The 12,027-nt window shown below is 46.0% G+C and overlaps 1 protein-coding gene across 1 annotated transcript in view; it reads right to left on the reverse strand.

Annotated features, from left to right (window-relative positions):
* The window catches only part of PAG1 (phosphoprotein membrane anchor with glycosphingolipid microdomains 1), a 140,906-nt gene that overhangs the window by 18,719 nt on the left and 110,160 nt on the right, over positions 1 to 12,027 (reverse strand). The window contains exons 3-4 of the mRNA XM_058699931.1: positions 3,142 to 3,348; positions 1,293 to 1,344 (exon numbers count right to left, since the gene is read on the reverse strand). Of these exons, the coding sequence (XP_058555914.1) occupies positions 1,293 to 1,344; positions 3,142 to 3,266 (177 nt within the window). The 5' untranslated portion in view covers positions 3,267 to 3,348. The remainder of the gene's footprint in view (positions 1 to 1,292; positions 1,345 to 3,141; positions 3,349 to 12,027) is intronic.

Below are 12,027 nucleotides of genomic sequence, written 5' to 3' on the forward strand. Positions count from 1 at the left end.
ACGGGGGCGCTGTGCACAGCTGAGAAGTGGGGTTGACAGCCAGAGACTGGAATGGGGGTAAGAAAGAGGGCAAAGGGAGAGCTGAGAACGCAGAACAGCAGCGGGTGAGGTGTGCGTGCAGAGGAGGAGGCAAGGACACCCCAGGGGCTGCCGGAGGAGAGAAGCCCCAACAACTCCAGCCTGCTTGGGATACAAGAGCCTTGCGCGCCCTTGGTGGGGGGTGGTGACTGGGCCCGGAGATGCCTCCTGGGTAAGCTCTGTCTGCTGGCTGCCTATTTCACACCCTCTTCCCGACGGCAGATTTTGCCTGATCTTAAGGAATTATGTCAGGGAACGGAGACACCTTCTCTGTTTTAGCACCGCCATGGGGCTCGAGCAAGACCGACGAAGTCAGCCCTGCGAATACGGGGTGGCCCCCTCCCCAGCTGCTGGAAGTGCTCAGCCAGGTAAGGGCATGACCCCGACACTCAGGCTGCTCCTCACCAGGGTGGGTCTAAGAGCCCCTTGTGGCTCGACAGCACCCCATGTGAGAGCTGTGGAAACCCAGCCGGGCCACATTGAGGCCGACGGGGGTCCTACCTTTTGGTTAGCTTCATGACCAGCTGTTACTGGTTGAACTGGATACTCCCCAAATTTCAGAGGTGAAGTCCTAACCTCCAATACCTTAGGAATGTGACCTTATTTGGAACAGGGTCCTTGCAGATGAAACTCAGTAAGATGAGGTCACATTGGAGTCCTTACCAAACGAGGAAGCTTGGACAGAGACATGCAGAGGAAAGACCACATGGAGAGACACAGGGAGAAGACCACGCGGAGCGGCAAACCCCCAGAAGCTGGGAGACAGGCCTGGAACAGATTCACCCTCCAGGCTCTCAGAAGAGCCAGCCAACCCCACTGATACCTGGATTTCCATTTCTGGCCTCCAGAACGTCAAGACAATACATTTGGTATTGAAGCCCCACTGTTTGTGATCCTTTGTTATGCAGCCCTAGCAAACCAATATTAGGCTGCAGCTGGGCAGGGGCTCCCTGCAGTAGGTTGGCGCGCTCTCAGGATCCTTCCGGCAACAGCACGATTGCATCCATTTCTGAAACTCTCCCAACCAACCCGGCTAATTGCACAGGCCTCTAGCCACGCTGAGTAAGAGTCCTTCAGAGGGAGGACTCTAGGCAGCCGGTTAACTCTGGTGAGCTCCTTCCCTCGGTTTCCCTCAGGTTGCCAGCTTGTGGGAACACACTTAGATAAGTGGCTGGTGTTCGAAAGCACACACAGACATGTGTATACGGGCTCACCACGTTCATCAGGTTCTCGTGGTCCCCGCTGTGCTGTCTCGGCTTCTTTTCTCTGAAATGGAAGAGAAAACATTGCTGTAACGTCAAATGTGCCGTCTAAAATCAAACAGACGCTCCCCTTGGCTATCCGAATATTTGTCCACATTTAAATCTCTCTTTTAGGATCCTGGTTTGTTTTGCCAAAAAAGCAAAAGCTGGACCGTGACTCCATCACTCCTTTGCAGGCGTCAGGGTCTGAGGGGGGTCAAGTCACAGCATGAGACCAGTCACCTCTCTAGCTCTCTTTCTCCCAGAGTAGAAAATAGAAGTTCACAAGAGGACTGAGGCACATTCCTGAGCAGAAACTTGTCTCGACTCTAGAATACTGGAAATAATTTTACCTGTTTTTTCCTTTTTTAAAAGAAAATCCAGACAAACTCAGAGTCGACTACCCAGTGCAATGGGACTGGGAAAAAAATGAAAGAAAATACAAATTTTGGCACGTTGGGAAGGATACATGCTCTCAGGATGAGTCATATGTACTTCCAGTCTATGGAAAAGTCCATCGAATAAAAATAGAATTTATTTTTACTCAGGACAGTCTAAGGAAAGCCATCCGTACTAGAGAATACATGTCCCATATTTGTCAAGGCAACAGTGACGCCTAGTGGGAGTGTAAATAATTACAGGCAGGCCCTCCCTAGTCCAGGGGAGCAAACTCCACCAGCCTCTATTTTTGCACCTTCCTGAGCAGACTCAGATCCAGCTGTAGAGCTCCAGGTCTAAACTGGGAGGAGACTGGAAGGCTACTTGGTTGGGAGAGTCTGACTTTCCTCTTCTTGACAGACACTTCAGGGTAAGAAGTCCTGTCAGATTTGTAAATGACCCTTGTTGGGTCTCTCCTGAAGTTACTGAGAGGAAGGTTTGGAGGTAGACTGGCTGGTTTGCTCCAGCCCCACAGCACCAATCTGCCAGGAGGCTGCATGTATCCTTCTTATTGTACAAATTTAACATTTATTCATTTTTGAGAGAGCGAGAGAGAGAGCAAGCAGGGGAGAGGCAGAAAGAGAGGGAGACACAGAATCTGAAGCAGCCTCCAGGCTCTGAGCTGGCAGCACAGAGCCTGACATGGGGCTTGAACTCACGGACCACGAGATCATGCCCTGAGCCAAAGTCGGATGCATAACTTACTGAGCCACTCAGGCGCTCCTGCAAAGTATCCTAACAGCATCTGAACACCTGGGAAATCACTCCCAACATGTTAGAAAGACCTTTGGTTCTGAGCAAAGAGCTTTTATTTTAGGGGGGGGGGTACAGACATTCCAAATGAGGGAGACATGGAAGGGGAGAAGAAGCATAACTCTAAAAACAACCAAGATGATTATTTCATCTCTCTTCTAGGAAAATTAATGTTTCTTAAGAAATTGCAGTTCTAGATCACAAAACTTGAATGGTCCTTTCAAACCACGTAATAGCAATTATAATCAGTAACTGTCAAGTGGCAGCAAAGAGTATCTTTCATGCACATCATACTAAGATTTCCAAATGTCCATCGACAGGAAAACACAATATAAATTTTAACAACGATGTGCTCAAAAGAATGGCAAAATTTCATTTTGGGAAGTTTCGTATACAAGGGTTCTCCCAGTTGCTCCTGAGCAAAATCAAATATGGATTTTCATTCGATGAATACAAAAAACGTCCTGAGGTGCTCTGCAGCACAGAAGCTAGTTAACTTTAGAAACACAGGGGTTTCTGTGAATGTCTGTGTAGCGGGATTCTGTTTATAACGTGCTTTTCCTATGAAGAGTCTTCTGGGCACAGGGAACGGGTTATTTCAAGGTTCCGGAGGATACACAGGAGATCTCACCTGTCACAACTGGAGCACAGAAAGACGAGGAAGCTGATGAGGAAGAAAGTGACGAGAGCCGCCAAACTGCCCCACAGGACCACCTGCATCTGTCCGCTGCTCAGCACGCTCCCCGAAGGTCCCATGGCGGGAGCAAGAAGTGGCACAAGCTGGTGGGTCAGTCAGTCCTTCACAGGTGGTAACATGGGCACAGAGTGCTTCGTCCTCCTGCGGAGAGACCAGTGTGTTTTGTTTTGTTTTGTTTTGTTTTAAATTTTTTTTTCAACGTTTTTTATTTATTTTTGGGACAGAGAGAGACAGAGCATGAACGGGGGAGGGGCAGAGAGAGAGGGAGACACAGAATCGGAAACAGGCTCCAGGCTCCGAGCCATCAGCCCAGAGCCTGACGCGGGGCTCGAACTCACGGACCGCGAGATCGTGACCTGGCTGAAGTCGGACGCTTAACCGACTGCGCCACCCAGGCGCCCCAAGACCAGTGTGTTTTGAAACAGCTTCTCACGTGAAGTGACACAATCTTGTGATTAGTGCATGTCAGGAGGAAGCCTCAGAGCAAAGGCAAGGATGTATGTGCGGGATGCCCTGCACTCACCTGGACACCTGGCTCTGGGCAAGTCCCCTCTGTTGTCCAGGCCTTTGTTTTCCTAACCTAAAAACGTACAGTGGGAATGCACGAGTACCCAGCAGTGCTTGAGGCAACGCGTGGCTTGTTAGTTTGCTATGTCTGGGGACAGATTCTTAATGTCCTCAAATAAAATTCCAGATAGTCCATAGCAAGTAAGTGCTTATTTGGATTTTTTTTTCCCCCAGAGGGGTGTAAAGCATTTATTACAGCTTTCATAAAAATGCAGTTCACATTTCCCCACCTATCTCCCTAGCTCCCAAACCTACTTTTCTTCGAGAAGGTCTAAGGCCAATACAATTAACGAAAGAGAATGTCTTTTATTCACTTTCGTAACAGTTATCTACTGTGAATATGTACCTGTTTTCAGGGCCGGCTCTCACTGCGCTTCTGCGAGCCCTCAGTAAGTACATTTTCAAACGAACAGATGAAAGTGTGTGCTAAGAATACATCACCAGCAGTAAATAAGACCTATTTACAAGCAACTACAAATGAGGCATGAGAGCTGTATCTAGTACATTTTTGGACCTGGCATGTCCTGGGACTCTTGCTATAGGCTTTCCTCACTGAACTGCTACAAGACGGTGAGAAGGCCCTGCTCATCCCCATTTTTCAGACAAGGAAGCTGAATGGCAGAGACACTGAGTAAGTTCTCCTACGATGTCACAGATGCTAAGTGGCCGGTGAGGATATGAGTCGAGCCGTTTCTGACTCTAAACCTGTAGTCTTAGCCCCGCGAGGAAGGTCCTTCTCAACGGGGGTACAGCTTGCTCCCCATCCTGGCGACAATGCTTCCAAATGCAAATGGCCACATGAGTTCTGGGAAATATTTCAAGAGTGACAGATTTTGAAAAATAGAGCCATATACCAAAAATTAATGATTGTCATGGGAGATACAGGCTTCCAGTTATGGAATGAATAAGTCATGGGAATAAAAGGCACAGCAGAGGGAATACAGTCAATAGTACTGTAATAGCGTTGCATGGTGACAGATGGTAGCTACAACTGTGGTGAGCACAGCATAACGAATAGAAATTAAATCGCTATGCCGGACACCTGGAACCAATGTAACACTGTGTATCAACTATACTCACATAAAAAGAAAATGTTTAAGTTTCTTTATTTATTTTGAGAGGGGGATAGCAGGGGAAGGGCAGAGGGAGAGAGGGAGACAGAATCCCAAGCGGGCTCCACACTGTCAGTGCAGAGCCTGACATGGGGCTCAAATTCATGCGACTGTGTTTATGACCTGAGCAGAAACCAAGAGTTGGACACTCACCCCGACCGAGCCACCCAGGCACCCCTCAAATAAAAAAATGCAAGAAAAAAATTTTTTTAAGTTTATTTATTTATTTTGAGAGAGACAGAGGTAGCGCAAGTGGGGGAGGGGCAGAGAGAGGGAGACAGAGAATCCAAAGCAGCCTCCGCACTGTCAGCTAGGAGCCCGACACGGGGCTCCAACCCACGAAACCGTGAGATCATGACCTGAGACGAACCAAGAGTCGGACGCCCAACCGACTGAGCCACCCAGGCACCCCCTCCCCCAATTTTTTTGAACAATTATCTCTTGTCAGAGAGGCCTCATTTAGAGAACGTCTGCTTTGCTCAGTTCTAGAATATTCCATCTTAAAAGGAATAGCCTATAACTTAATACCAAGTTTCACGAATAAAGTAAGCAAATTATTGTGTTAATGAATCAGAACTCAAAAAACTTTTTTGTCGTGCAAAAGACTGTCCACGTTTACATTTTCATTTGCTTCTCTGAAAGAGCCATAACTGCATCTCGGGAGCCCTGCGTTGTCCGCATCCAGCCAGCGCCTGGAGGGCTTAGGGCCAAAGAGGAGCACACCTTGAGGGCTCGGAGAATAAAAACCATTTCAGCAAAGGCAGTTGAACTGGACCGGATTTTCTCTGAGTGAAACACATTGCATTTATCTGCATATTTAAGGTTGAAGAATAATAAAAAGCTGGAGAAAAAGAAACTTTTGTCTACCATGTATGCAGACTATTCTTGATGAAGTCCATGTTTTCCTTAGGTCCCTGAATCAACACCAACACTTCCTAATGCTCTGTAAATATAGAAACATACAACTTCCGGTGTGATAGGGACCGTCTTCCTATGTCGGTTTGAAGTTGCACCTGCAAACACCACACGCGTGCAGTAATGGATGGTCAAATTGCTCTTGTGTGGTTGCCCCTGGATGGCTCCCACCGAATGAAAATGACCAGCACGTCTCTCCTGATTTGTTGAGGCAATGAATAATTTACTTTAAATTTAGACTACAAATTGGTACCACAGTTACTAAAATATAGTCAAGCAGGCACATAAATCAAGGCGACCTATGAATACACAGGATATCAATTTTCATATACAGGTCCAAAGGATAACACGGTTTAGGAAACACAAACAAAAGGTATCTGTTGCGCAGGCATTTGTTTGTTCCTTCCTTCCTTCACTCATTCACTCATACAACAGATTTAATCAATGTCTATTTATAAAGTGCCAGATTCCTAGAAAATAGTTTGCTGTGTGAATTATTCAAAAGCCAGATATCCATCCAGGAAGCGAGTGTGTAATCTGTAGGGCCTTTCTCTATTTCTGTACACGTTTCCTTCTTTTCTCGCTCTCTCTCATCGGGGAACGCCGGTAGAATACAATGAAAACATGTGGGGTGCCCAGCCTACCAGCACAGTGTAGGGAGAGAGAGGATGAAAGCGGGTTATTACGAGATACTGAATAAAAGATGTAACTCAGAGAAAATGTGTCAAAGCTCCTGGCACTCTCCTTCAACTAAAATTTGTTGAAAAGCTACTGAAAGGACTACTTTTAGGTGGACAAGAATCTCCCCATGGGAAGAATGATCATCATCATGTTTCTGAGCCAGATACATTGTAATCCCTCAGGATGGGGGCTCCTGGTTTTTGGGCCGTGTCTACCTCTCAGAAACCTTGAAGTGAAACTCGACAGGAGGACCCGAACACCACCGGTCGCAGCAGGCCTGGCAGAGTGCAGGGGTTTACACATACATGACCTCTGACTCTCACTCACAGCAGGACCTCCCGGGTGGGTTTATTCCTATTTCAGAGGTCTGCACTCGTAAATTCTTCTCTCCTGGTCTCTTCCTTTCTCTGGACTTCCATTTCCAAATTCTCTTGCCCATTCCTTCTCTGGTCATCTCCTTAAATTTTGGTGTCTTATCTACAATTAAGACAGGACTGTCCCCCCGCCCCCTGTGCCTACCCCCCACCCCCCCGCATGTGTGTAGATGGGCTGCCCCCTCCTGCACAGATGCACATATGACTTCCATGTTCTTTTTTCTTGGTGGGGATGGGGAGCACAGGCCTTGTGTGGATGGTCCAGGGCTGTCCGAGCAGTGTGATGGCCTGTCTCACGCATTGGTTTCACTGAGGTTAAACGGCAGGGGTCAAGTTAGTGTGTTCTGAGGAGTGAGCGGGCCAGTGTCTTTCCATGTGGCCAAAAGACTTCTCTCAGGATTAGCAACAGAGAGTCAGAATAAGAGGACAGGAGGCACAGTGTGTGGGAAGTAAAAAGTCACCCTGAAAAGGAACGCTCCTGCCACAATGATGACATTTTCCAGACGACTCACTGTGCCCTTTTACCGACCAGGTTCCATGTGGAAAAGATGATCTAAGGCTCCAAAGTCCATGATACTGTTACTGGCCCTGAGGACCATCTAATTTTCTGCTAATGCCTATATCAAGCGCAGTATTTTCCGAGTACCTAGAATTAATCCACACCAGCAGAAATACATGAACAATTTGGAGTGATCTCTCATTTAAGAGAGATTTAAGCCTATTTCTTTTAACCCTGTTCTTATGTGACTCAATAAAATTATATTCAACTATAGAATATTATTTTCTCGAAGCTTCAAAGATATTTCATTGTCGGACCGCATGTATAAATATTCTATGAGTTACTTAACATAGGGAAAAGGAACAGCATTCATTGCACCTCAACTAAAATTTATGATGGCACCCAAATGCCGCACCAAGATGAGTTGCAGAAAATCATAATATTCACTTAGAGTAATAGTTGCACATCAGTTATTTTTGTTTTAGAACAGACTTCATTATTGGCTGCACTGATATACAATCACGGCTGAGACTGTCACTTAAGACAAATGTGTGATATCGTTGTAACATAGGCAATGGTTCCATCCATCCACCCCAATTATATAGAATTCAAACTACTGTGGGAATTTGTCATTTGGCCAAGAAGGGTCAGTACGTGATCTTATAGAACGTCTGTTGAGGAGCCTCTAAAAGGATCTTAAAAGTTTGCCTGAATAATTATTTTGAGCAAAATTATTCATCTCCAGAATCTCTTATCCTTTTACATCCATTTATGTTTCTAACCAATAGGTGATTCAATCAGTAGAAACACGGATGGGATGGCCTTTTACTTTAAAAAGCAGGTGCCACTATTAACCACAAGGTGGCGGTATAATCCTATTTTCAGCCTCTTCAAGGAGCGACCGCTATACCTGCGGTTGGTGCCTTGTGCTAGGCATTTTGTCTTCATTAGCCTAGACTATCAGCCACCAAAATCAATTCTAACAGGAAAGAAAACAAAAACCAGATGAAATTAATGAAAGGTGACAACCAGATGACAGCTATTTTTATTATTTTTATTTTTTTTATAACACTCTTAGCAGGTAGGTGCTCTGATCACGGCAAATTCTGCAAGTAATAATTTGGTAGTGTTGGGATGGCCGGTGAGATTAGTTGCAGAAGCAGACACTTTAGTTCCTCCGAAGCAGGTTTAGGTTGGTAAATGACAGTCATTACCATTTTACAGCTGTCCTGCTCAACTCATAATTAAGTATGATAGAAACCGCCTCCGCTCATGACCCCTCACTGATGAACAAAATGAGGACAGGACCCAACCCCATGGGAATATTCCTCCTTCCTGGTCATTACCAGGTGTGGGAACCATGAGTTAAAATGATGCTTTATGAGCTACAGATTAGCCGAACAAATTTCACAATGGCTGAGGAACTAAATTCCCTGCAGGGCTCCTGTCCTGTGAGGCACATTCGCTAAGGCTAAATTAACCTCTCAATAGAATTCTCGAGTGCCCTGAAAGAGTTTGAAGCTAAAATATTGAAATTCAGGTAGATTTCAGAGTAAGGAGACAGTGATACAGGCAAGCCTGTATGCTGTACTCTGGTTGAGCGTTGACCAGCCATCTAAGCAAATGTTTGCCGTCCCTCTGGCTAAGGAACAATGGTTCTCTGCCAAATAAGGTCATTACAAAGACATCCTGATTTCTGGGGCGCCTGGGTGGCTTAGTCGGTTAAGTGTCTGACTACCGCTCAGGTCACGATCTCATGGTCCGTGAGTTCAAACCCCACGTCAGCCTCTGTGCCGACAGCTCAGAGCCTGGATCCTGCTTTGGATTCTGTGCCTGTCTCTCTGCCCCTCCCCCATTCGCACTCTGTCTCTCTCAAAAATAAAAACATTAAAAAAAAAACCCCAAAGATGTCTTGATTTCTCTTTTTTCCTGACTTGGGGGAAATATATCCAAAGAGAGGAAGGTGGTAAAGGTAAGGTTTTCTTGCTTATAGTTTCTTGAACTATAAATTTTAAAACATCACTACGGAGCAATGACTTGACATTTCTTTGGTAGCCGCCTAAGGGAAGCACACTACCTGTGAGCACAAGAGACAGGAACCTGGAAACCTTTAGCATCACTGGCTGATCCTGTTATGGAGGGGTTGCTGCTGAAGACAGCAAGAGCCAGGCATTCATTTGAAGAGCGAGTTATAAATCCTTAAGGCCATCTGTCAGTGTAACCTGATTACTTTTCGTACATACCAAACGTATTGATCCACACAGGAAACGGGAAAGCTGACCCTTTCAGGAGGAGGGGTCTGTGTGGCTCTCACTTGTCTTCAAAGATACATTAAACTTATATTACAGAAGTAACATCGTTTACTGTTTATAAAAGCCCCGTCGCCATTTTGGTTTTTTGCCTTCAGAAAAGCCAAAAGGTAAGAGACTTTGATGGATGAGGAATAACTTCTAGGGTTGCTTTTGCTCATATTCTGACTTGAAAACCAATTGCCAAGGTTTTTGGTTTTTTCTTTTTGTTTTTTATTTTTTAATGGCAAATCTCAAGACAGGGAGGGAGGAGAGGGAAAGGGGGAGATAATGATTGATTCTCAGAGACCAGGGGAGGTACACAGGTAAAAAGGGGTTTCATTTTGCATAAGCAAGTCTTCATGGAAAATGTGCAGTTTGGGCTTTAGGGTCTATATCTCCTGTGCCTTCCATGTTTGTTCATCTGATCTGAATTCAGAGCTCCCTGAGGGTGGGGACGTGTCCACTTCATCTCCCACCCTATTCTCAGCATCTACAATAAACTGGAAAGTAGGAACCAATCAAGAAATTTTTATTGAATACTTATTTCTGTAGGAACAATGAGGAGTAAATTCCCAAGCTGACTCTCAAAATGCAACTTGAATAATTTATAAGGCAAGGGAGAGGAGGAGAATAAAAGAGACGAGCACATCAAGCAAATAATTAAAAAATACGCCAAGTATGTCTTAAGGCAAAGCCTTAACTCGTGAATGAACACAGCCACCTGGCTTCTTTGTCCTGTCATCGAAGCAGCTGAACATCTCTCGAGAAAAGGCACAGCAGTGAGAATGCTGGTGTCTGTGTGCATGGCTGCTCACCAACTGTAGCGTCCAAGCTTGGTGTTCCTCTGACCCCTTCTCAGCAACCGTCTTTCATGCCTTCCCGGCTCTTCTAGCCCTCAAAAGGTGCTAAGTCTTACATGTCTCAAGGGAAAGAGGAGCCTTAACTATTCTTGGCTCTTCTTCCCACGTTTTTCATCTGATGAAAGCCTCACCATTCTTCAGATCTCAGTGTAGTGTCACTTCCTTGGAGCGACTTTCCTGACGATGTACTTCAATCCCCTTCCCCCCACACTGCTTTAGTTTTAGGCCTGTTTCATAAAAGCCTGAAGAAGCTTTCTCCTTCGTGGCATTATTCAACATGGAAATGATGAAGCTTTGCGCTGTCTCCTCCGCCGGCCTAAGTTCCAAAAGGCAATGCCATGAACAGACCTATCCGGTTCACAGCCGCAGCCCTAGTGTGCAGCACACACAGTAGGCATTTAATCATCCGAATGAATAAACAGTTGAAGGAACTAACAGATCGGAAGAGAAAAAGCATCCATGAAGGGGTGGATATTGACCAGGCCTTCAGAGACAGGAAGGACCAGAAGAAACCCCTTTTCTCAGTATTTTCGAATGATGTTGAAATTCCATGGGGGACGTGAGGAGTTCCAAAAGTCTGCTTGTCAGGCTACCAGGCAGACGGACTTCCACGGTACTGGCTCCATCCTACTAATGATCATCTTGACCCTACCCAGGTCCTGAAGAGACCTACCACGCACCAGTTTTGACTCAAAGGCTTGAAATTAAAAACACTGAAAACGCCTGAGCACATGCAACACGCCAGCCACTTCCTGCACGTTATGCTGTTTAATCCTTATGGGCCTTTGGGGTCGGGCCACCGTATCTATTTATGGATGAGGAAACCGAAGTTCAAAGCTAAGTACCATGTCTAGGGTCATGCAGCTCTAGGTTTCCTGACTCAGTGTCCCTGGCACTTTCTACCCTAGCCTAGTGCCCAGCAGTGTGTTCTCACAGATGGGGCGGTGACCATCCCCATGGTGTTCATAATCCCCAGGTGGCTGCCTGTCCAGGACACAAAAGCCTCACCCTCTTGGCAATCTGAACCTCTCTCTATCATGACTTGCCTTTAGCACCAGAGAGAAGAATGTTCCCTCTCTTCTGGTTTGCCCAGTGCTCATTCCCAGCCACGCATTCATCATCTGTCCTCCTTCCAAGGGATCGAGAATACTTTATGGCCCTTGCCCGTGTCTTGTGAGGATTTGGTGTTAGCACGCAGGCCAGTTTACTGAGGCCAGGATTTCACAGTATTGCTCTGTTAAGCATTGTTTTGCACTGGTTTTGTTTGGCTTCTTGGGCACGGTGATTCAGCCACCTTCTCGTTCATAACAGTACAAGACTTAACCAAGAACAACTTCAGTGTCTTTGCTGTGAGGTCCAGAAATTTACCCTTTGACATAAACGTCTCTCAAATCCTCCATTCACGGCTGATGACATTTAGGTGATCACATTCACTAGTTGGTTGGACTGTGGTCGGACAGCTAATTATAAATGCTCCAGTATCCATCACACGCCGATTAGCTTTTACCAAGCCCTCACCCG

This window comes from Neofelis nebulosa, chromosome 14, assembly GCF_028018385.1.
Source record: "Neofelis nebulosa isolate mNeoNeb1 chromosome 14, mNeoNeb1.pri, whole genome shotgun sequence".
Taxonomy (NCBI): Eukaryota; Metazoa; Chordata; class Mammalia; order Carnivora; family Felidae; genus Neofelis; species Neofelis nebulosa.